Here is a 27002-nt window from a genome sequence, read left to right on the forward strand (position 1 = left end):
AAAAAGAAATAAATGTATTAAATACATATTCCCAAATATGGAAGCTATTAGTTTTCCAGAAAGCTTTGGCTTTTCTAACACAGCAATGCCAATCTAGTATTTTAACATGAATATCTTAACATGAATCATGATAAGATTTGTTATTTAATATATTCACAATTTCCATATAATGCTTTGAGAACTAAATTGAGGTTAGCAACATTCAGCTAGCATAATATATATGCATTTAATATATGTACATGCATAAATATATATAGTGTGTATATTTGTATTTATATAAATATGAGTTTGTTTCTTCTTTTTCTTCACAATGCCACAAAGCTGAACAAAAAGTGTCCTTCAAGGAGAACATACTCAAATTAGTGTGTTGTGATTTGATTTTCAGCCCTAGAAGTGAATTTTAGCATTTATCTGTTTTATCTCACTGTGATCAGGCCAAGACCACACATACACCAATCTTGACCACTTATCCTGTGTTTAGGCCTCCAGCCAGAGTAGAGTAAATAAATTTAGTATCTAACTGATTCCAAAATTTTAACAGTTCTTACACTGAGAAATGCTTTTCTTACATATCACTTAAGATTTTTTTTCTCAGTGGAAAATGAGAGCCGTCATTCTTCATTACCATCCTCAAGATAAAAGTTTCATATTCATAAAGACTCTTATTCCCAGGACCCGATGGCTTCACTGGTGAATTCTACCAAACATTTAAAGAATTAATGCTAATCCTTTTCAAACTCTTCCAAAAAACTGAAAAGAAGAAAATACTTCCAAACTCATTTTACGAGGGCAGACATAGATACTATAGAAAAGTAAATTACAGAACAATATTCCTGATGAACACAGATGCCAAAATCCTCTGCAAAGTACTATCAAATCAAATTCAACAGCACAGTAAAAGGATCATACACCTTGATCAGGTGGGATTTATCCCTGTGATGCAAGGATGGTTCAACAGATGAAAATTAATAAATATGATACACCACATTAATAGAATGAGGGATAAAAATCATATAATGACTTCAGTAGATGCAAAAACACCATTTGACAAAATTCAATGTCCTTTCATAATAAAAGCTCTCAACAGATGTGGTATAGAAGGAATATACCTCAACATAATAAAGACCATATACAACAAGCCCACAGCTAACATCATACTCAACAGTGAAAAGCAGAAAGCTTTTTCTCTGTGACCAGGAATAAGACAAGGTCTGCTCTCTCCACTTCTATTCAACATAGTACTGGAAGTCATAGCCAGAGCAATTAGGTGAGAAAAAGAAATAAAAGGCATCCAAATTGGAAGGAAGTATGATTGTCTCTGTTTGCAGACGGTATCATTTTATATATAGAAAACCCTAAAAAATCCACCAAAAAACTGTTAGAACCACTAATAAATGAGCTCAATAAAGTTGCAGGATACAAAGTCAGAATACAAAACCAGTATTGTTTCCATATGCTAACAACAAACTATTCAAAAAATAAATTAACTGAAGATCAGCCTGAGCAAGAGCGAGACCCTGCCTCTACCAAAAAAAGAAAAAGTTAGCCAGGCATGGTGGCATGCGCCTGTAGTCCCAGCTACTCAGGAGGCTGAGGCAGGAGGATTGCTTGAGCCCAGGAGTTTGAGGTTGCAGTAAGCTATGATGATGATGCCACTGCACTCTACCCAGGGCGAGAGAGAGAGAGAGAGAGAGAGAGAGAGAGAGAGAGAGAGAGAGAGAAAGAGAGAGAAATAAAGGAAGGAAGGAAGGAAGGAAGGAAGGAAGGAAGGAAGGAAGGAAGGAAGAAATTAAGAAAATGATCTCATTTATAATAGCATCACAAAATCAAGTATGATATTTAGGAATAAATTTATCCAAGGAGGTGAAAAATTTGTAAAACACTGATGAAAGAAATTGAAGAAGATACTAATAAATGGAAAGATAGCCCACGTTCATGGATTGGAAAAATTAATATTGTTAAAATGTCCATATGACTCAAAGCGATCTACAGATTCAATGCAATCCCTATCAAAGTTCCAACAACATTTTTCACAGAAATAGAAGAAACAATCCTAAAATCTATATGGAACCCTATAAAAACCCTGAATAGCCAAAGCAATGTGGAGCAAAAGGAGCAAAGCTGAAGGCATCACACTATCTGAATTCAAAATCTACTACAAAACTACAGTAATCAAAACAGCATGGTACTGATGCAAAAGTGGGCATATAGACCAATGGAACAGAATAGAGATCCAGAAGTAAACCAAGGCATTTATGGTTAAATGATCTTCCACAAAGGTACCAAGATCATACAATGGAGAAAGACAGTCTTTTCCATAAATGGTGTTGGGAAAACTTGATGGTGACATGTAGAAGAACAAAATTAGACCCTTATTTCACATCATATGCAAAAATCAACTCAAAATGGACTAAAGACTGAAATGTATGTAAAACTACTAGAGAAACCATGGGGGAAAGCTTTTCAACATTGGTCTGGACAGTAATTTTTTGGCTATGATCCCAAAAGTACAGAGAACAAAAGCAAAATAGACAAATGGGATTTCATCAAACTAAAAAGAATCTGTACAGCAAACAAAACAATAAAATTAAAAGGCAATCTGAGGAATGGAAAAAAATATTTGCAAATATATATCCAATAGGAGGTTAATATCCAAAACACATAAGGAACTCATTCAACTCAATGCTAAAAATACGAATAATTAAAAAATGAGCAAAGAACCTAAATAAATACTTCTCGAATGAAGAAACTCAGATGGCTAACAGGCATATGAAAAGGTATTCGACATCTCTAATCATCAGGGAAATGCAAATCAAAACCAAAATGAGATATAACCTCATAACTTTGAAGATAGCTATTACAAAAAAGACATAAAATAAGTATTCGTGAGGATGTGGTGAAAAGGGAACCCACATACACTGGTTGGTGGAGATGTAAATCAGTATAGCCATTATGGAAAACAGTACAAAAATTCCACAAAAAAACAAAAATAGAACTACTTATATGATCCAGCAATCCCGTTCCTGGGTATGTATTCAAAGGAAATGAAATCAGTGTGTCAAAGAGATATCTGTACTCCCATGTTCACTGTAGCATTACTCACAACAGCCAAGATACGGAATCAACCTAAGTGTCTATCCATGGATGAACGGAGAGAGAAAATATGTAAAGTATTGTACACTTGAAAATTGCTAAGGAAGTAGATTTAAATGTTCTCATTACAAAAACAAAGTGATAACTACGTAAGATGAGGGATATTAATTAGCTTGATTGTGGTCATCTTCACCAATTTATACACATATCAAAACATCATGTTGTACACTGTAAATATTTGTCAATTATACCACCACAAAGCTGGAAAAGAAAGGACTCCTGTTAAATCTTTCCTCAAGTTTTCTCTTTTCCAGGCTGTTGTTTTATACACAGTCTAATAAAAAATGACTGTTCTAGAAAGTAAAAACCTCAAATTAAAACTCAAAGAGTTTACATTTAAATATTTTCTTTACACAGAATGCAACATCTGCAGAATAGATAATTTGCAGCAATAGGCTATATTTTTACGATTTGATAAAAGACTTTGACCTTTACTTTTCTTGGTGAAAGAGGAGACAAAGCTGTCAGAATTCTCATTAACTACATTTGATGAATCCAGAAAATAATCAAAAGACTTGTTAATAAATACATACACCCTGGCCAAGCCATAAAGAAAAAAGCATGTATGAAGGTAAAATAAAATCGAGAGAAATACTTCGAAACCCTATGGCATGTTTCAAGATCAGTAATTTATTTCTGCTATGCAATCTACTTATTCACATTTTTATCCCTTAACGTTCACTGAAAAAAATTGTTGTCTTTATAGTACAAAATTCAAGGAAATGTTGGGTCCAAATGTATTTGCCACAATAAAACAAGTTGTAGTTTAACCTATTCATTCAAAATGGGGTGTTTTGCATGATGCAAATTCTTGGGACCTTGCTAATGAACCCTGGGTTAATCTACAACTCTTAGCTGTTGCCTTAGAAAAACAGTGAACAGTTTTGTTTTCAAATCCACTCTCCCAACTCCTCTAGCATAGAAAATGGATTTAGTTAACTAATGAGAGTTCAGGTTATCTTGTGGAAAAAAGGTGCTTAATGCAGTCATTTAAATAACCTGGTGTGAGAGAACCAGGGATGTACCGTAAATATTTAACAACTTGGCTCTCTAGGTGGTGGAGGTGGGGGGAAGTGGGGAAGAAGCAGCTCTGATTTATAGCATTTGCCCATTTCTGTGATGTAAATTCTCCCACTCTGGCCAATATCAAGCAACTTGAAGTCACTGAACAAAGAGTTAAGGTGTAGTGACACAGCACTACACAGTATTTCCTCCACGCAGAGACAACAGATATAAATCACCTCAAGAGCATAGATAATAGTACAACGTACTGAAATAATTAGGCACTAATGAGTTTTAAGAATGTTTTGGCTTTGTTTATAATATCATTTATGTACTTACATGTTTGTATAATTTAATTTTTAATAATAATTGTGTTTAACAACCAACCAGTTTGCAAAATGTTTTTAATTTAATTATCAGCTCTCAAGAGCTTGGGCGAGCCAACTTCATTACACAACAAGATATAACAAATGAGGTCTCTGGAATCTCACATAAGCATTTCTACTGTAAAGAGTAGAGCCAGACAAGATGAATATTATCAGCATACCACAGGGAAAGCATATGCTGCCTCAACCCAAGAATTCCTGCTATAGCAATGCTTTGCCTCTGATGAAGTGCTCAACAATATTTGCAATGTGAAGAATAGCAATAATAGACAATTTTTTTTTTTTGCTTGCTGTCTCTAAAACAGATGGTTCAGTCCTGTTCCAAAGGTCTATATCTTTGTTCTTGTGCCAGTACCATGCTGTTTAGTTACTATAGCCTTGCAGTAAAGCTTGAAGTCTGATAGACTTGCTTCCCAATTTCTTTTTGCTTAAGATTGCCTTGGCTATATGAGGTCTTCTCTGGTTCCATACAAAGCATAGAACTATTTTTTCTAGATCTGTAAAGAATGATGATGGTATTTTGAGAAGGATTGCTTTAATTCTGTAGATTACTTTAGGTATTATGGACATTTTAACAATATTGATTCTGCCAATCCATGAGCATGGTAGGGTTTTCCATCTGTTTACATGTTCTACAATTTCTTTTCTCAGTGTTTCCTAGTTGTCCCTATATATGTCTCTCACCTCCTTCATTAAATATATTCCTAAATATTTAATTTTCTTTGATGCTATTGTGAAAGGTGTTGCATCTTTTGATTTAATTTTTGGCTTGACTGTTACTGGCCTATATGAATGCCACTGATTTGTGTGCATTAATTTTGTATCCCGACACTTCACTGAATTTATTTATCAATTCCAGGAGTCTCTTGGTTGAATCCTTGGGATTCTCTAGATATAACATCATAATCAAAGAGTGAGTTTGACCTCTTCTGCCCCTCTTTGGACACCCTTAATTGCCCTCTCTTGTCTGGTTGCTCTGACAAAGACTTCTAGCACTATGTTGAATAGAAGTAGAGACAGTGGGCAACCTTGTCTGGTTCCAGTTCTAAGCCAGAATGCTTTCAGTTTTTCCCCATTCAGTATAATATTGGCTGTGTGTTTATCGTATATGGCTTTAATAATTTTAAGGTATGTCCCATCTATGCCTATTTGTTAAGAGTTTTTATCATAAAAGCATGCTGGATTTTGTCAAATGCTTTTTCTGCATCTACTGAGAGAATCATAATATCTTTGTTCTTGCTTTTATTTATGTGGTGAATTGTATTTATAGATTTGCATATGTTGAACCAACCTTGTATCTCTGGGATAAAGCCCACCTGGTCATGGTGAATTATTTGTTTGATGTGTTGCTGGATTCAGTTTGCTAAGATTTTGTTGAGAATTTTTGCGTTCATGAGGGCTATTGGTCTATAGTTTACTTTTTTTGTTGTGTCCTTTCCTGGCTTTGGTATCAAGACGATATTGGCTTCGTAGAATGAGCTGGGGAAGACACTATCCTCCTCAATGTTGTGGAATAATTTCTGAAGTATAGGTATGAGCTCTTCTTTGTACGTTTGCTAGAATTCAGATGTGAACCCATCTGGTCCGGGACTTTTTTTTGTTGGAAGATTTTTAATTGTTGCTTCAATTTCTGTGCTTGATATTGGTCTGTTCAGGAATTCTATTTCTTCCTGATTGAGCCTAGGAAGGTTGTGTGTTTCTAATTATTTGTCCATTTCCTCCATGTTTTGTAGTTTTGGGGCATATAAATTTTTATAGTATTCAAAAATAATGTTTTGTATTTCCGTGATATCTGTAGTGACCTCTCCTTTTTCATTTCTAATTGAGTTTATTAGAATCCTTTCCTTTCTAGTTCTTGTCAATCTAGCAAGAGGGCTGTCAATTTTGTTTATCTTTTTGAAAAACCAACTTATAAAAAAATTATTTTCATTTCGTTTTATATTAATAACTGCTTCAAAAAACATGATAAAATAAAACCTGGTATATGAAAATACAGAAAAGCTAGATGGTTCATTAAACTTTATTTTAGCAATCCTATTTTCGCTAAAATGCAGCTGGAATCACATACTAACGAAACTAGCACTTTTGGTTCATACCTCTTCATTCTAATAGAATTACTCTGTTAATGTGAAATTACATGATATATTCTCTTTCTCCCAGTTTGTATGTAAACATGAACAAGTGATCTTTATTTCCAGGGTGTGGTAGTTTCAAGTCTTTTTACCCTGTCCATCATGAAATACAGCTGCTGTCATATTTCCTTTCCCATTAGAATGGGGGAACTAATTTTTTGCAGGGAATATTGAGAAGAAAAATTAGCTGGTTTCCTACTGGTGAACACTAGCTGCTATACCAAACAAACCTCCTTAACACAGTGGCTTACACTGTAGAAGCTAATTTTCACGTATGTAAAGTCCAATCAGTGGTGGAGGATGAGTTCATGGTGCTCTGCCCCTTGCAGGTTTTAGGTATCTGACAGAGGCCCAGCCATCCTCAATGCTTCTAAAGGTCACCTTGAAGTTTTGAGGCTTTTGTTTTTTTAATAGCTTGTACACTTCCCATGTGCACCACTTTTGTGTACATGTCCTTGGCTGCAACTCAATTACATGGCCACCCCTGACTGCAAGGAAAACTGAGAAATGTATTACACTCATGCCCATGAAAAACAAAAGCTAAACCAATTTTGGTAAATAAGTACCCAATTTCTTCCACTGAGGATTAGCTCCCAGGTTAATATAAAATCTGTGGAATTACACTCAAGACAGGTTAATTATTATATAATATTTATAAACATTTTATAATGATAGTATATAATAATTATACTTTTTACTTGAAAGTTTTTAAATGATGCTTTTTAGCCTAAGACACGCTAATGAATAAAGTACAAAATCAAATACAATTTAAAAGTATCATCTGTTCATTCAAAATATAATTATTCATTTATTTATTCATCCAGCCAATATTTATTGAGCACTGCTACAGGCTGGGCACTCCAGGCATTTGCTATATAACAACAAGCAAGGCTCCCGTTCTGCTGGTGCTTATATTTTGATTGGGGGCCAGGGTAGGGAGTAGAGAGATAAAGAGATAACAAGCAAAGAAACAAGTAAAGCAACATGATAATTTCAGATGGTAATAAGTGCACAAAGAAAGTTTCTAAAATTAAAAAAAATCAGTGTATTGGAATGACAGGACTGGATGGGCCTCTAAAAGTCGGAGGGTCATAGACGACGAGTCATGAATACAAGGACTTTTGTCTTTTCATCCACTGCTATACCTCCAGCACTTAGAAAGCTTCCTGGCATATATTAGGAATTAGTAAACAATTATTTAATAAGAACAGCAAAAGCTAAGGTTCTAAATAGGAAGTCATCTTGTAGTGTTGAAAGAAGAGACAGAAGGCCAGGGTGGCCTCAGTGTAACACGTTAGGTTCAAGGCTGGGTGCCAAGCTCTGAGAGGAAGTCAGAGACCCTATCATTTAGGGCCTAGTGGGTGATGCTAAGAGGTTTAGGCCATGGTAAGAGGTCCGAACTTTTCTGTAAGTTTGATGGGAAGCCATTAGATGATGTAAACAGGGGAATGCTTTGATCTTATACCTGCTTTAAAAGATCTCTTTAGCTGTTACCTGGAGTGTGGACTGTGGGGGTGGGAAACAAAAGTGGAAACAAGGGAGGGATGATGGTGACTGGGAAGAAGGTGAGGATCCTGGAAGGGAGAGGACTGATCTAATGAGGGAATTATCTGGGTGGTAGAGCTCACAGGGCTCGATGGCATGAGGGAGAGAAAGGCATCAAAGATGATTCCTAGCTGGGTAGATGGTGGTACCATCGCACAGGTGATACCCAGAGTAATAAGGAAACATTGGAAAGATCTGGTTTGTGTGTGCACCACTTTATTTAAGATAGGAAATGCACATTAAAATACTATAGCCAAATATCCATATTTATTAATAATTCCCTGTCACCTTCTCCTCCCCCACATTTTACATAGGAAATTCTTCAAGCTTTTCTCTTTAGTCTCATTATCACTGCTTTCTTGTTTTTTTGTTTGTTTGTTGTCAGTGTTCTCAGGGATCTGCTACTCTCTTGAAATGACTCCCCAATGTCTCTCGCCTATTTCTACCCCGAGCTTCACACCTGTGAACCTCTGAAATGTACATTTCATATTTGATCCCAGACTTGTGACATACAACTCCTAAAATCCTTAGAAACTCCAAAGTGATGCCTTTTTGTATGCTAATGAGTTGACTGATCACTGGCAGCCCCAGACTGATCACTGGTAGCTTCAGGGTGTGGCTGGTCACCAGGAAGACCAAGGCAGGATTACAGGGTTGCGACTTTCAGCCCACCCCCAATCTCCAGGGAGGGGAGAGAGGGGGCTGAAGGTTAAGTTAATCGCCAATGGCCAATGCTTTAATCAATCATTCCTATGTAATGAAGCCTCCATGAAAACCCAAAAGGACAGGATTCAGAGAGCTTCCAGGTTGCTGAACACACGGAGGTTCCTGGAGGGTGGTGCGCCCTTCCCACATGCCTTGCCCTATACATCTCTTCATCTGTAACCTTTGCAATGTCCTTTATACAATAATAAACCAATAAACATGTTTCCCTGAGTTCTGTCAGCTGCTCTAGCAAAGTAATTGAATCCAAAAAGGGGTCATGGGAACCCCAACTGAAGCCAGTCAGACAGAAGGCCCGGAAGCTCGGACTTACGACTGGCATCTGAAGGGGGCGCTGCCTTGGGCACTGAGCCTCAACCTTTGGGATCTCCAGGTAGATCGTGTCAGGATTGAATTGGAGGTTACCCACCCAGCTAGTGTCTGCTGCGGAACTAACTGCTGAAAGCCCACACACATTTGGTCACTGAATCATTCTGTGTTGATTGTTGTTGAGTGAGAGAATAGAAAAAAACACATTGAGTGGGTTTGTTTCCACCCAGAAACACCCAATTTTCAACTGTTTCCTGGACACTCCCCCCAGATGTCTCATACACCATCCACAGCAAATCCTTCATCATCGCTCTCTAACCAGCTCCTCCTGAACTATCTCAGTCATACAGATAAGAAAGCTCCCTGAAACACTGTGCCATGCATACTAGGTACTGAAAATGCTGAAAAAAACATAAGCATCCTATAATGCGGAAAATTATAAATTCAACTGATCAGTGGAATTAAACAATGAAAATCGTGAATAAATAGGTTAAATAAGTAATGAATAATGTAATCACCATGGTGAATGATCCCATTTTCTAATAATGCTTGTCCCAAGTGAACACCTTCCTCAGGCCTGTGAATCTCTCCAATTTCCAACAGCCATGACACAAATTCGCTGCAACGGAAAGCCAATGAAAAAGTTAAATGGTTATTTTCCCGCCCCACCCCCCAAAGTCTATCTGTACCATGCAGTTAAAAAGCAACTATGAAGGGAATCTCAAAATATAAAGGAATATTTGCAATACATTTCAGTAGATATTTTTTCTCTTATGTAAGGCTCATGGACATTTAAATTGGACTCTATTCTAAAAAACACATATCTATACATTCGGACTTTCCTAAACTGTATTTAGTTTTAAACTCTTCAACTTGTTAAGGCCTCTAATAATCACAAAATAAAAAGTTTAGAGTAGCTTTAATTATAAAGCTACTATCTACATAAAGGCAAATTTGGGACTAAAGGAAATGCAACAGATCCTAAAGAGAACTAAAAGTCAGAACTAGATAGAGTAATAATGACTAAATATAAAGAGTTACACTGTCTTTAATGTGGCTTCCCAGGCACAGAGAACCAGTGGGTTTAAAAATCCAGCAGCAAAAACAACGCAAAACTGCATGTACCATTTCTAAAGAAATCTTCTCACAACCCTCCCACCCCCACCAAGATTCCCATCCTTGGCTGCTCAATTAAATACTCATCTAGGCACTGCCATGAAGGGATTTCATATATATAATTAAAATCCCAAGTCAGTTGACTTAAAAGTATAGAAATTATCCTAGTGGGCCTGACCCAATCAGTTGAGCCCTTTGAAGCAGAGTTTTCTCAGGCTGGTGGCACGAGAGGAAGTCACAGAAATTAAAAGCATGAGAAGGATTCAATGCGCCTCTGCTAGCTCTGAAGATGAAGAGGGCCCTGTACCAAGGAATGCAGCCTGCAGAAGCTGAGAGCAGCCCTTGGCTGCCAGTCAGCAAGGAAATAGGGATCTCATTCTTGCAACCTCAAGGAGATGAATGCAGCCAACAGCATGAATGCTCTTGTAAGTGAACCTTTCCCCAGAGCCTCAAGATAAGAGCACAGTCTGGCCAACACCTTGATTTTGGCATTGGGAGACCCCGAGCAGGGAACCCAGTTGGGTTTTCCTGGACTTCTGACTGCAAGTGAGCTAATGAATGGGTGTTGTTTTAAGAAGCTAAGTATGTGCTCATTTGGTATGTGCCAACAGAAAATTAATACACACCAAAAGACACAGAAAAGTTTTACTACCTTGTTTTGAAATTTTTTTTTATTTTATTCTTTATTTTTTTATTTTATTTTTTATTATTTTTTATTTCAGCATATTATGGGGGTACAGACGTTTAGGTTATGTATGTTGCCCTTGCCTCCCCACTCCCCTCCTAAGTCCAAGTTTCAAGTGTGCGCACTTGGATGGTGCACATTGCACTCTTTGTGTATGCAAATACCCCTTGTTTTGAAATTTTAAAATTACTTGGTAAATTCATTATTGTATCTAAACTGTCATCCCTAAGCAGTACTCCAGTGCAGAACCATCCATCAGAACTGTCTACACACACCTGTGCCGTGGCTGTGAAGGCCACCGAGGATTACAGCTCACATCTTTCACCACTGCAGGGCAGCCTCAGGCATCACAGATAATAAGGATGATGTTCTGTGTCACTTAGGAGAGACTCAGCTATGCAGCTGATTTTTTAAAAATGGTCATGTGGTATCATTAAGAGAACACTAAATACAGAGACACTTTACAAATAAAAAAGGTTATCATGCTCATGTTTTAAAAATCTAACATTTGCACTTTTACATAAACAGATGAATTTATTTTAGACTGATTTTGGAGTTTTGGCCAGAGAAACACGGCTGTGGAAAGCATCAGGAAATTGTCTTTCCATTTATTTCAAAACCAAAAGCAACAAAAACAGCAAAAGGCAAATAATCAAGGGATTTAAAATGCTAAAAGTTGATTGTCTAGTCTAAAAAATACACTTTAAGGCAGAAAAAGTTGCTAAAATGTTTTTTATTCTTTTATTAAATAAGAACGATCCAAAATAAGGAAAATAAGAAAAGGTGCAATAAAGTACAGCAGCTAAGGCCAAGTACTTTGCAATGAGACTACCTGGATGTAAATCCCGTTTGTGCTTCCACTACTGTGTGCCCTTGTGTTAGTAACTTTAGCTCTCTAAACCTCAGTGTATTCATCAATGACACAGAGATAATAATAAGAAAGTCAGCGGTGTAGCTGACAGAGGATTACAGGAGATGACAGATGTCAGGAACTCAGCACAGCACCTAGCACATGGTGAGCTCTTACTAAATGAACATCAGCAGTTGACAAGTGGGTTGAGATGGCCGATATGCAGCTAAAGCCTAATTCTCCATTCTGATGACACCAGATTCTTGAAAATTGCATTAATTCAACCAAATTAAAATGAGGGGAGGAGCCAATTTACATACTGCTATGAATTGGTAGTTTTTTAAAAAAAGAGTGGGAGGGATAGAAAGGAAGTGAATGAGTGGCTTTATCATGGGACATACTCAGGTAACAGGGAGACTCCATCAACATTCTGCTGAAGGATCATGATCCACTCAGAAATAACCTCAAACTTGGGCTGTCAGACAGCTGCAGAGCGCTGTTATGGAAAAGGCCATGACAACCACAGCTAACATTCACTGAGTCTCTCCTACCTATCAGGTGCTCCGGGAGCTGCTTTCATCACAACTAACTGGGACTAGGACCATATGCGACAGTGTGGGGAAAGAGTTAGCAAAACCCATCCTCCTTCAAACAGGGCAAATTGGACACTGGGCTAACTTTCTCTCTGCGTTTCTCTAGACATCTGATGAGGGTAGGATGTCAGCTGTTACTAGGCAGCATTGCTATGGTAAAATTGACCTTTGACGGCTAAACTGTATACATATAAAAACCTGCTGGGAAGACACAGCTTGAAGTGACTCTTAAACATGGGCAAGTCCCAGCGAGGACTCTGGAGGTTATACCCATGGAGTCGTTACAAGAGATACTGTCTTTTTGCTGCATGGGGCTTCTATGCCAAGGTGAACTCACATCTGCACTTTCCTTGCACAAGAGCTATCACCTGGGGAGCTACCTGCCAACGACAGCAGAGCTCACCTGCAGCCGTGAGGACCACGCCCACTGACGAAGAGATCCAGTCGCTGCCTTGCAGGCAGAGGGTTTCCTGGCCTGTGCATTTCTGAGTTGGTTGTTTTGGGCGTAGTGTGGTCTGTGGTTATGTTACATGTCCCCATAGCTAGTTAAAAAGACAACCTAGTGGGCACTGCAGGTAAACAATGTGATCATCTCCATGTTTCCAGAGGAAATAGAAACTTAACTTTCCCAAACCACACAACAAACCAGTGGTAGCACTAGGAATTAAACAGAGAGCGTTTGATCACAGTCTAGACTTTGAACTAGTACTCCAGTCTACTTTACAGAATTGACATTGGCATTCACTAACCAAACAAAATTGTTGAGCTCCACGAGCCACAGTTTCTGCATCTTTAAAAAGTATAAAGTTACTCACCTCCTAAGTATGCATTCAAGTATTACAAATCATGTATAGAAGCCAGCACAGAGCCTGGCCTCAGAAGAGCTACCCAAAGGCAGCTAGCCTTCCTTTTGGCCCTGCACTGATTAGACAGGCCAGGGAATCCCACTTAACGCTGTCTGCAGACACCAAACAACAAACCTGCAATCTGTCCTGTGCTGAAAATCAGGGTGACCTCCTGCCTGGTGCTCTGTGCCTGCCCTCGCATGGCCCACTTTCCAGACTCTTCATCCAGGCATCTCATCCTGAGTCCAGCTGTCTAAATTGTGCATTTACCAGTAGTTTAGACTGCGTGTCCTCGGCTCACTCATCTCTTCCCTGACTTTCAGGCCCAGTACCCACGTCCACGCCAAACCAGTCATCCTGTCCCCTACAGGCCACCCGCCAGCCACTCGCTGCCTGGCCCCAATCTCCACTTTGCCCTGGGATCCCAGCATATCAGAAATTGTGGAAATCATGAATGAATGAAAGTGTTACCAGCTGCAGGTTCTTGGATTCCCATGCAACAGAGATGAAATAGAAAAGAATAGAAATTGACATGAGGTCAAGAACCTCCCCAGACAAGGCTTTATTTGGTCTTACGCTAGAGCACAAGGAAAACAGCATAGGAGGAAGAGTTGTCTGGCTGGCTCCTTGAGGGTAGGGCTTTGTGGTGTTTTTAGGAGGGTGATAGAATAATTCATGAAATAAGTGAGCACCGTTACATGTGTGGGTGGGGTGTAGGGTGCGCAGGCACAGTGAGAAATCCTGTTGTTACACACATGGCATGATTAACAATTGGCGGATAAGCCCCTGGGGCAGGGAGGTCAGTGGTCTAAGGGGGCAAGGAGCCATGATAGGTCATTCTCCTGGTCTTGTGCATCTGCGGGTGGTAGGGCCGACTGCCTCGGGTAAGATTTACAGGGAAATGTTGTTTATCTTAGCTTCTTCAGATAGCCACGCTGGGTGGTGCAAGGTCTTGTGGTTAGCAAGCACGAGAGGTATGTCAGCGGGGTTGGGGCGAAGTTCTGTCCCTGCTCTGTCTCAGATGGATGCTTCACGTTTCCTGGTCATGATCCTGGCTCTCTGTCCTTTCCCTCATCCTGCTGTGGCCCAGGAAATGTCAATTGTAAACAAGTATTCAAAAATGCTTAGGGAAATATTTTTACAAGAAAAACAAATAATTAAAGGGAAGTCGACACTTTTGTGTCAACTTAGAATATGAAAGAAAGACAGGCATGCGCTCAGACTATCAACCCTACCTTCCAAGAAAGCATTTAGGGAACGTAGTCAGTTTTCTTTTTCTGTCTTTGATCAGATTTCCTTGTTTGCACATCATTTTATAAAGTTTTTCGCCCTGTTCAGAGATCATTACCCAGGTGTCTTGCTCCATTCCTAATTTTAAGCCTAAGAAAAATGAGAGAAAAGACAGGTAAGTGAAAACATCTCTTCTTTTATTTGTTCACGCCTTCACTAAACGAGCACTTATTGCAAGCCTACCATGTGCTGGGGATTGTGGATTCAGAGGTCCATAAGATAGGGCCCTGGTTTTCAAGAAGCTCAGGGTAACTAGGGAGACCATCAAGGCAAGATCCCCAAGGCTATGGCACCTTTGTGGAAATCGTGCCCCAAAGGCATAATGAAGGCCAGTGGAGTAAGAAAGCAGTGACAGTGCGGCCTCCATGGACCCCTGGGCCAAACACCCTTGGGCAGGGTTATGTCAGCAGCACTGGACAGAGAAGCCCTGGAGAGAGCCCTCGGGGAAAAGTTGTGATACAATCAGAGGCATATTCAGGGTACCTCACCTCTCCCTGAGGAACGTTAAGAAAGTTTTCACAGAAGGGCTCCGTCTTAAATGCACAAGTATGAATAGGTATTTCTAGAGAAAGAGAGAGTGTTTACAAGGGCTAACTAATTTGAAGCGACACAGAGCCCCGGAGCCCTGGGCTTTAGATGAGAAGACAGGAGAGATGCGGGGCAGTTTAGGCAGTGTCCTTGCTCACCCCGTGGTTTCAACTTACTTCAATTCCTTAGGTATCAGGGAAACATCTAAGTGTTTTGACCAGTAGGAGGAGAAGGGTAGGGTAGTGCACAAAAGAAAGTTGTGTTGCTTTAGAAACAAAGCTCAGAGGATAGTGTAGGGAACAAACTGAAAGGGGAAAGGTTTACAAAGAGGAAGACCATTAGAAGAAAACTGCAAAAGTTAAGCAAGTTCAGCCTCCTGCAAATAAGAGTAGAGGCGACAGGGCAAAGAAGATGAAGTTGAAAAATGGCTTGGAGGTGGTACTGATAGGACTCGGCAACTGGAGAAAAGCGGCATGAAGGAGAGAGAAGAAATCAGGATGCCTCCCAGCTTCTGATGAGAGTAACTGAACGGAGAGGGGAGGCTTGTTGGGCAAAGGTGCCCAAGTAACCAGGAGCCCAGCTGGTAGTGGTGTGCTCTGTGTGGGCGCTCAGGCAGGTGTCCTGGGTTCAGCTGAAGGCATGGTTATGCAGTTCAGGGGGGAGGACAAGACTGGACATAAAGATTGAGAAATTGCCATGTAAAAGTGGAAGTTAATCTGGTGGGAATAGATAACGCAGGCTAAGAATCTAGTTAAGAGATGAACAGTGCCAAGCTGAAATCCTGGGAAGACCAGCACTTAACCAGGACTGACAAGGAACTGCCACAGAGGAAGAATAAATATTTGAACTACTTTTAGTCTCTAAAATTTTATGTTTTACAATGCAGGGGCCATTACCATTTGTCTACAAGAGTGAATAATCCCTTAAGAACAGAGCATGATAAAGATAAATATCACAAAACAGCTTTATAGAATGGATAACTTTTTTCTCTTGTTTTGGGGTTTTTTTTGTTTTTGTTTTTTGCTTTCAGATTTTTGTCTTGGGTGGGTCACAGTCAAGTTCAGGCCAATGGCTCACGCTTGTAATCCTAGAACTTTGGGAGGGGATTACTTGAGCCCAGGAGTTTGAGGTTGCTGTGAGCTAAGATGATGCCACGGCACTCTAACCCAGGCAACAGAGAGAGACTCTGTCTAAGAAAAGAAAAGAGAAAAGAAAGAAAAGAAAAGAAAAGATTTTCAACTTGATGAAAAATTTGATTCACCTTTTAAGTTATTTGCTTTGCTATTTGAATTGATTACTAGATTCAACAAAACAAAGAGTAAGTTATGTATTCATAACTTTTGTTTTAAAAATTTCTATCTGCTTCTGCATCCAAGATCAATTAAAGGAGTATTTGAAAGGCTTTGGAAATTCTTCTACTAATGTGTGCTATGAATATTTTAATCAAGGTAGAAACCGCGTATATTCTTCACGGGAAAACACCTGAAGATAGAAGAAAGGGCTCTTTGCGTTTCAAAATTTCATTACCAATGAGGTGTTTTATTCCTAGATCTCTGGGAAAAGAAATCAACAGCGTCATGCTTCTTAATTAAGAAATCGACTGGTAAAGTAATTACTAGAAATACAAGCATTTCTATTTCCAAGCAGAATTAGAGAAATATGCCTTGTTGCAGATAAATTTCACATAACTGAATATTGCCACACCAAATACCTTTTGCAAATTTTTCCAAAAACATAAAGCAAATTTGAGCTAGCCCCCCTCATGTGAACAAGCAACTAATTGGGTTGCATTACCCTACATTGAATGCCTAACAATTTTAAGAAGTTAGTATATATCCAAATGTGTTCATCTAAAATTAGAAAACTAACACGTTGGTCTAGGAATTTTCAGTGTACTGTTAAATATACAAAGAACAAGTAGAGGCCCAATGACACTGCGTTTTATTATTGAAACTTGTCCATTAAAGAAAAGCTTTGTAATGCTGCTTTAGAAATGGCAAGAATAAAGTGCAAAGAAAATTGAACAAATTTTAAAGCAAGTGAAACTATTTAAAAGACATTGCCAGCCATAATATAATTATTTTGCTAACTATAAAAGGTTTTTCTTTTATTTTAGCAATAGTATTGTAAGTATTCAAAAAATATTTTAGTACGAGGCTCACATCACATAGTAAACCAAAGTGAACATCATACATCTTTCCACTTTCTCGTAACTGTTTCCCATTATCTGCTCTCATGCTAAGTTAGAACCTTCACAAAGAATAATAGTGCCCACTTCATACACCCACCTTTTCGCCGTTCTCTTTCCTTCAAAATAGCTTCAAACCATTCATGCTTCTCTTCGGGTGTTTTTGCCATACAAACAAACCATTTATTTTTTGCTGTGTTATGTATCTTCCATCCATTAACAACAATGTGTCCACTGCTATGGAAATCAGCTGGAAATTAATGGGTAAAGACAAATATATAACAAAATGTAATATACAATATATCAACATAATCATTCAATTCACAGATGTCCCCAAACCACTGAATTATTCAAAATAGCTTTGCTTTATAAATGCATATTGAAACACATAAAAATTTTAAAAATGTTTATATATTGGATGCAGTCAGCATTCAATAGTGGAACACTTCTAACTCACAACATTAACACATCACATGAAATTAAACACCAAAAACTAATTAACATTTATTTGCTCTATGCCCAAAAATATTGTCAAAATTTCTAAAGCAATAAAAGAATACCATTCCAGGAATTTTCTTTTCAATAATCAAACATTCCAGGTGTCTGATTCATTGTTTTTCTAATATTCTTTTGAAATTATATTCTATTAATAGGTTTCAGAGACAGTCTACATAGAAATTCTCTATCACTTAATGAGCTGCACGATAAGAATCAGAATGAGTCAATGGAACACACGAAGTATATATTTACCTGTCATAATAAATGGATATGTACAAACACTAAATCATTATCATTGCACATGGTCAAAACATACACTCTTTAACGCCACTTCATTCCATACATTTAGCATGAAGGGAACTCATAAAAATTTTTCTTTGAGGACAAATTGGCACTTAATTGTCTTTTTCAATACTTCACCGTAAGTTTGGCTAAAGTGTCATGCTGCATTTGAAAATGTCAACAGCAAACCCTGCATGCCAGCTCTCACCCTAACAGCAAGTAGAGAATAGTGACATAACTTGCAAGTGACCTTTACCAGCATGACAGTCCCTGCAAAGCAAAGATTCCAAGATGGAAAAACATGTGACAGAAGCCTGAGTCAGCATCGGCACCAATTAAAGTGACTCTTTTCATTTGTCAACCCTGAAAGTCATCAAGCAGCAAAGGCCGGCATACAGGAGGTAAGCCACAAGAAAGCTAAAAGTGGTTTAAAGAATGACATTGTGGCATTTTTTTTTTCTCAGATGACTTATTTTATTTAGTAAGTTTTGAGTAGAAACAGACGTGCTTGGCCCTCATTCTCCCATAATCCAGCTCCCAAAGTCTTTTTCATTAGCTCCAAAATAACCACACCATCATCTATGGTCAGACGAATAATCCCCAAAATGCATTATCAAATGATGTCGTGTAGCTGTAGGGTCTTTAAAACTTCCAAGTTACATTTGAGTCAGAACAGAATTATATTAGACAATAGTCCGTATTTTACATATGTGCCATAATCCCAAGAATAATCAATAACAATTTCTGATAATACAGAGATTTGAACTGGCAGAGCATGTTTTTCTGCAATAAAGAAATTACAATCCATTTTTAAAAGGAATTTTTGTATTTTTCTTACCTTTATGTATTTAATACATGTTCACATCCTGTACAAAGTAGTATTAATAGAACCTCATAATTCATGTCAGATAAGTATTAATGCACATTAGTGGGAGAATAAAAAGTATTACTTCGTAATTATAGTATAATCCCTCCTTAATATCAATTAAAATAACCAACTGAGAAATTATGATAAACTGGTTGGAAAAAATTTCAAATTGTACATGTTTACAACTCTTCCCCCTCCCCCCGACTTGTCACCTCACAAGAACAGCATCACAAAGAAGCACACGCTTTTCAGACTGTCTCCTCTCTGCCCAAGCAGGCCATGATCACCTAAGCAAACCTTGCACTGTAGTTTAAAAGACCCCACGTTCCCACTAGTGTTATTACCCTTTGACCATGACTCTAGATAAAAAGAACCACAGCGGCCACATGCAGCCTAGTCATAAACATTGCACTTACTTTAAAATGAACATAATGTATTTCTCCCACAGAGCACATGGAGCACAAGTTCACGTGCCAAAATCATCAGGGTAATGATCCTGACGCTGCACAGGTGTGTGCCCTGGGCCAGCCACCTCTGGAACCTTGGTGTCCCTCCCTTCCCTTCCTGGATTACTTGATTATGATCACTGCCCTCTTCACATCCTGCTGGCTGTTCCTTAAATACTTCTCATCAGGCCACTTCTTAGCTCAAAAGTCTTTGGTGTCCCACTACTGAATCAAGTCAAAACATGGGCTCAGCACAGTAGCTCACGCCTATAATCCTAGCACTCTGGGAGGCCAAGGTGAGAAGATTGCCTGAAACCAGGAGTTCAAGACCAGCCTGAGCAAAAGTGAGACCTCATCTCTACTAAAAGTAGAAAAAAATAGCCAATAGCAGGCGTTGTGGCACATGCCTATAGTCTCAGCTACTCAGGAGGCTGAGGCAGGAGAATCACTTGAGCCCAGGAATTTGAGGTTGCACTGGGCTATCATTGTGCCACTGCACTTTACCCAGAGCAAAAGAGTGAGACTCTGTCTCCAAAAATAAAAAAAATAAAAATAAATAAAAACATGTAGACTTTGCTTTAAAGACTGACCTCGCTCTACCTAACCAATGCCATTTTCCACTGCGTTCTAATGTGTTCCCACCATTCTTTCCTTGCCTGCTGCTATCCTGGTTGTCCTGTGAATACCTATCAAGCTGTCTCACTCTTTGTCTCATGGGCTTTTACTCCTCTTTGAAGTGCACCCACCTCCTCCACGAAGCCTTGCCTGGCACCAGCCTGTGCGTTCAAACTTCCTTTGGGAATCACAGTGAAAATCAGAGCCAGACGAATGAGCACGTGACTGAGTGCCTGTGGCTACTGTTTCAATGTACAGAAACCAAGATCATTAGCTGACTATAAAATCTAATATCTCAAATAGCAGGTAATTGCTACATTAATATAATATTTCAAAAGAACAGCTTGTGTCATAATAATTTTAAATGAAGAAATAATGTTTCTTTTTAAAGTTTATATGCTAATTTCAATCACACCATTTTAAAAAATCATAAATATACAGACATATGTACACATATATACAACTGAATATGCATACAATAGGCCTCAAAATGCAGCATATATACTTTGTCATATCATAATTACCAGCTGTTATACAAATTAAGCAATTGCTTCTTATTTATTTCAAAAGATACAGCGATATATAAATATCTTCAAAATTTTAAGCATAGAACAATGATCAATATCTTCATTCTTCAAAATAAGAATTCAACTTATTCATAAAGAACATCCTCATGAAGATCATGGAGAAGTCAAACAATCACTTGTCCTTAGTAGGAATTTGTTTTTTTAATTTTAACAAAAGAATAAATAATTTATTAAATGGCAAACACAGGAATTGTAACCTTTAATGGATATAAAACATTAATTTTATAGAAAGAATGGAATTAAAATTGCCATTCATTAAATGTGAAATGTGCAAATTTAATAGTCTCTCGTTACTGATCTCTTCCAAAAACATAAAAATCCAAGGGGCAGACCCAAACAAGTGACTAATTACTTGAAGTTATATAGTTTGCAAATTCCTTACTCTTAATTCAGTAGACTTTCATATAATAAGATGAGGTTTTTTCCAAAAGCTATACACCGTAAATCTCAGTGGACATGCTGGTTTCCTTTCAATAAATTTGCATTTCAATAAGATGGACCATATCCAAGTATTATATACACAGACTAAGAAAGAGAAAAATTTGCCAGAATATATTATTCAAAACACCAAGAAACTAATGTCTAAATAATATATTCAATCCTTGTTCTAGTGATCAATACTGAATGCATAAATTTCTAAGGAAAATTTTTAAAATTATAATTTACTCATATTATGAATATTTAATGTTGAGAAAGTTATTTTTTGGAATAAATTTGATTTTATCAAATGATAGAAGAAAAATGACATATGCCACTACTTATGGCCAAAAAAAAAATTCGAATTGATTTTTCCTTTGAAAATCTAAAAAGTAGCTTATCCCTTGACCTTTTTGAATTCTCAAATATACTCCCTTAAATTAAGAACATCTTGAAAATTTCAGTGTATCAGAAAAGAACTATTATACTCTTAGTACTCTTCTCAACATTGTTGTTGTTACTGTTTAATTAAGAATGTATTCAACCCAGTTATGCAATAATACTAAAGTTGTTAAGGTAACTATGGTTTATCTACTTGATTAACTATTATGCAGCAATACAAACTATGTTTATTTGGTGATAAGGCATGAAGATAAAGATGACTATCATTAAGATATAAAGGTACTTTAAATAAAAAAGGATACAAAATTATTAACACAGAGTTCATGGTTTTAACCATTTTTTAAAATCTATGCATAAAAAGGAAAACTGAAGGAAACATTTTTAAAAACCTTTTCATTTATTTGTCTTTCGATGACACGATTGCCTAGTATTTTTCATTTTTACATTTTTCTGCAGTTTTCAAATTTTCTTTAATAGCAAAATTTAATTTATAAAAAGAATGCATTCAATACCTTAAGATGGTTTAGAATACTTATATGAAAAATGACGACTGAATTTTTTCTTTAAAAAATTTATGTACATTTAAAGAATACCTTAAGAATAAAAAAATTCCATCTTATCCAATTTGAATTTGATTATTGTGTTGAAATCTAAGGTTTGCCCAATACTGAACTATAGACCACATTTTCCAAAGGTCAACCCTCTTGCCCTCTGTCCAACCACACAAATAAACTGGTTCTTACCAGAGAATACAAGAGATCTGGTGCTACTTTCTGAATGGCTTCCCAAATACGCACTATGAAAATTACCATGAAAATTAATTCTGGGAAGTCGAACAGCTTTCCTACTATTGCTCTTAAGCTGGATTTTTCTGATAGCATCACGATCAAACTAATATTTCCAGAAAAAATCTTCAAAGAGGAATTAAGTCAGATTCACTGAAATGAGAGTTGAAATCTAGACAATGGTGGAATGAAAATTTGTCCACAAACTCAATAGTTAACATCTTCCATGAACACATAAAACAATAACATGGATAGATTTAAATAAATACATATACAAATTTTTATACTTCCGCACATCATACCACCATTTAATTAAATTTTTTATAGACTAAGATATAATTATGATATAATCCAAGTCATTAAGCATTTTAAATAAAATTACAATCATATTATTTCTCAAAAGATTTGAGATATTTACATGTTGACTGAAAGGATTCTAAGTAATTATTTCTTCCGCAAGTTTTGTCTGCTAGAGCTTCTTCCTTAGAAAAGAAAAGTATTTTACTTATACCTAGAGTAAACAAAAATACTCAGTATTTGTATAATTCAAATGGAAGGAAAACCTTCCCATTCAATTTTCCATCAAAACTTCTAAGCATCCTTAAAAATATATTTCAATTCATTCATTTTTATTATTTATAACTAAATATGGCGTAGTTGTTTGTTTTCATGTGAGCAATGGCAGATGAGGCTGACTGTATTTGCCCATCCCTCATTCAATTTATCCAAGGACCAAGTGTGGAGAGAACTTTCCATATGGACATTAATCAGCTCTGCTGAGATCTGTCAGCATCAGAGTTTCATTTACAGAGTATAAAGTATAGCAGACTTGAAACCTGAGCTCACCAAAAATAAATGAAGATTCTATGATGGAAATGATTAAGGCATCAAGAAAGGAGGAAAACTGGTGCAGCACCAAGATGATCTGTTAGAAGAAATAAGCAACCAAAATCAACCTCTGCACACTCAGGCCATGTTCCTTCCCTGCTCTCCGCTTGGTCCCTGTAGATTTAAAACCCGTATAGAGCTTCTGTTCTCCGGTCTATTTCTCAAAGCATGGCGTGAGAACGCAGCAGACTTAACTCTAGCTCTGTAGTGAGCTGGGTAAACTTGGACAAGTTAGTTTTTAAACCTGGCCTCATTTCCATCATATGAAATGTTGATGAGGTGTAGTAGTTGATCTTCAAGATCCTATCCATCTTCAAAAATTCTATTTTTGAATTTCCAAGCCTGGGAGAGGATGTACACTTCCTCCAGAGACCCAGCTGATACACCCATGAGAAAACTAAATTTTCCTTGAGGAAGTTAGGGGAAGGTATCCAATTGCAGCCTGAAAATTCTCTAAGTGACCTTGTAGCAACTATCTGCAGGCAAATTCCTGCTATATGCTGTTTATGTATGTTCAAGAAAAAAGAGAGGGGGGAAAAAAGCCCCTTATTGATAATATAAAGCCTAATAAATTTCTTCATGTTCTTTCAATGTAAACTAAGCCTTGCAAATTTGTGTCAAGAGGCTCCATGGGACAACTAATTTATGGCAACTAAATATCCTGCAATGTCCTGTCCTCCCCCTAATTCATACTCAACAGGGTCTTAGGCCCTATCTTCCAAAATGCCCTTATCCTCAGGAACTAAGGCACTGAAGGCTGGAATCTTACTATCATCAATAGAATTTTTTCACGGAATTGAATCCAAGGACCATTCACGTAAAAGCTCTATCCAAGTCACCCCTCAAAGATCTCACTCCCTTACCACCCAACACAGATGAACTGAGGACTGCAAAGGCCCTGGGCTCTCACATTTCTTTATTTAGTGCCCCACTTGCCCATAGGCACAGTCATCATAGTAATCACCACCAAAAGTCACTTAGACTACCAGTGCAGATGGTACCAATGGTGGCACCCCCATCATCCGGCGGCCAAAGCAACAGGGGAGAGGTGGTTCCATCAGCAGTAGACAGGGCCAATAAAGAACAGAGTGGAGGTTTTGAGTGTGCTTCCTTAACTATCTGACTTCCTCCCAACTGAAGTATAGAGTGGGCATTTGGGTGTTCTCTTGAATGTTCAGGTTACAGAGGCAAGATAGCTCTTAGACATTTTAGACAGATAACACTTCCAAATGTCACTACGTAGTCTTCTTAGCATAAAATAAATTATTGCCACCGTATAAAAAACGATGTGTACATTCTGCTATGGAAAGACAGCCGACCAGGCCCCACATGTTAGCAGGAGAGTACCTGCAACTGCATTACAGTCCGCAGCATGGAAAGGAATTTGAACTGGGGCATCTCCACTCCTCCAGCCGCAGTTAGCCACGGAGGGGCCTCTCTACCAATGACCACAAACATGTGGCTCCCGAGGTGACTGCCCAGTCTCGGGCACCACCCAGAGTTTTGCTTGCTGCATGCTTTTCCCTCTTAGTTGCAGCAATCACGGTTCACTATTTTAAGTACTGACAATTTGTTAAGATGCTAAAAAATGGTACAGAGAAACCGCCTACAAGTGAGCATTTGAAAATCTATGCCCCTGACAAATTATAAACATTCTTCTCCCCTCTGGGACCCCGGAATGGCAAGGAAGGTATGTGGGAGGTGGGGGGAGCTAATTAGTCCCTCAACCCCACGTTTATATTGAATATTATAAAGACATTTCTCTGGGTGGAAATAAAAGTCACTTAAGCAACAACTAATATATTTTACTTCATCTTGTCTTTTCCCCTGGAAGCATAACTTTGAAATTCCAATTAAAATTATGGGGGGGAAAATGTGATTCAATTTACTAAGCATTCATTTTACAGACAACTTTTTTTTCCAAATAGAAAATAAAATTTATTTTAACTTCATTTTACTTAATGTTTCTGACTAATTATGATTTCATGAATTTGCTCATAAAAGTCCATACCTTCAAATCTACAGAGTAAAAATTTAATGCCTCCGAGTAATAAGGTATTTAAAATGAGCACTTAAAATTACACAAACTACCTCCATTCACAACTTTCCTCTATAAGCAAATTGACAACCTACCTATATTAGTAAGAGCTGTATAGCTAAAACGAATCTGGAGTTTGCTATATTCTACAGTGAATGCATTACAGTAACAAAATATCACACATATATTTATAAAACATAGTGTAACTTAAAGAAAACCAATTCATTCATTAAATATTTTCTGTATACATACTCTCTGTTCCAGGAACTGTGAATGTCCTATGATTAAAATGGAATGTGCATTTTCAGATAGGACACTACTCAACAATTTCTCTATATCTCTGTTTGATGCTAGCGTGTTTGTCAAATATAATTTCCCACTTTTACAATAGTCTTCCACTCCCTTATCTCACCTTTCTCTTTCCTCTACCTGACCGCTCTACCTAACAACGTATCCCTAAGTTCTGATGCACTGCAAATGAATTATTCACGTGAGGGAGTTTACTGTTGGCATTCCACCTAAAAGCCACTGACCACTTACCTGTGCCATCATCCACGTTCTCCACTTCCATCACCTCTGTATTGATCCGGCCACGAAAAAGGTACCGATGTCCGTCTGTAGATGCCTTGCTGTTCTTCAACCGTCTTAGGATGGAATGAAATCAGAAAGACTTTGTTATTAAACTTAATGCAAAACAATATATTTTAAGCAATTCTTTCAAAAAAGATAGCAATTCAATCAACAATACCAAATGTCGGTGTTTTGTACTTGTGTCCTCCCATTCACGACAGCACTGGTTGCTTTACGAGATGTGACTTATGGATTAATTTCTTAATAAATTGAAGTTTCGAGCTAAGGATTGCCTCCAGGTGGAGAGTATGTGCTTTTACTCAACATAGGACTTCGGTGGTGCGTAATCAGACTCTGACAGACACTAAAGGTTGGTTATCCAAAATGTTCATTTGTTCCTTTCACCTTCATTACTGAAGCCCCAGTAAAGATTCAGTTAGTACCTATGATCCCTCTTCAAAGAACTGGCTGTGCTGGAGATTCTTAAGCTAAAAGATCTCCAGCTGTAAAAATATTTTTCCTATATTATTGTTTTTATGATATGATCACTGCGTACTTGTTGAACAAGTCTATTAAGACATTTATAATCCTTCCCAAAGGCCTTATTTATTTTTAAAATAGTCCAAAACATTTCAAAACTTTGTGTATAGTAAGTCTAGTGCCCCTCTTTCATCTTAAAATGTATGTAACACAAAGTAAAAAAATCCAGGCTTACAGATGTACATTTGTACCAATGAATTAGGTAATTGCGGATGTTTGTATTTGAATCACTAAGCGCCCAGGGAAGATGTTTTGAAAATGTTTTTCTTTTATTAAATTAAACAGGAAAGATTCTAAGAAATAATTCAAGGAGATCAAAAAATACCTAATCACTCAAGAGATTTCAATTAACCTGAATTGTTTAAATTGACTCACTGACTAAAAGTCTGGCTAACAATTTAATATACTGAAATAATTATTAACTTTCCGTGTTATATAGCCACAGCTAGCACAAGTCGAGATGTGACTACACTAACTGCAATGCTCCCTCCTCCTCTCCTTCGCAGTTAGACACCTGCCCTGGTGTGGATACGGTGGGTTCAGGGAGGTGTCTCCAAATGCTGTCACACTTCCTGGGCTCCTTCCTTAGAAAAGATTGCATGTTCCTGGCTTAACTGTCCTACACCTTCATCACAAGGTAGTAGTCCTTCATCACTACTAAAGAAAACTAATTAAATTGATTAATTTACTCTGACTGGAAGCTTTGTCAGCCCTAAATCTT

At 37.7% G+C, this 27002-nt stretch overlaps 1 protein-coding gene across 1 annotated transcript in view; it reads right to left on the reverse strand.

Moving 5' to 3' along the window:
* The window catches only part of PREX2 (phosphatidylinositol-3,4,5-trisphosphate-dependent Rac exchange factor 2), a 306900-nt gene that overhangs the window by 187196 nt on the left and 92702 nt on the right, over window positions 1-27002 (reverse strand). The window contains exons 8-11 of the mRNA XM_012663111.1: window positions 25712-25815; window positions 17446-17595; window positions 14575-14719; window positions 9769-9869 (exon numbers count right to left, since the gene is read on the reverse strand). Of these exons, the coding sequence (XP_012518565.1) occupies window positions 9769-9869; window positions 14575-14719; window positions 17446-17595; window positions 25712-25815 (500 nt within the window). The remainder of the gene's footprint in view (window positions 1-9768; window positions 9870-14574; window positions 14720-17445; window positions 17596-25711; window positions 25816-27002) is intronic.

Source organism: Propithecus coquereli, unplaced genomic scaffold, assembly GCF_000956105.1.
Source record: "Propithecus coquereli isolate 6110/MARCELLA unplaced genomic scaffold, Pcoq_1.0 Scaffold8, whole genome shotgun sequence".
In the NCBI taxonomy this organism is placed as follows: domain Eukaryota; kingdom Metazoa; phylum Chordata; class Mammalia; order Primates; family Indriidae; genus Propithecus; species Propithecus coquereli.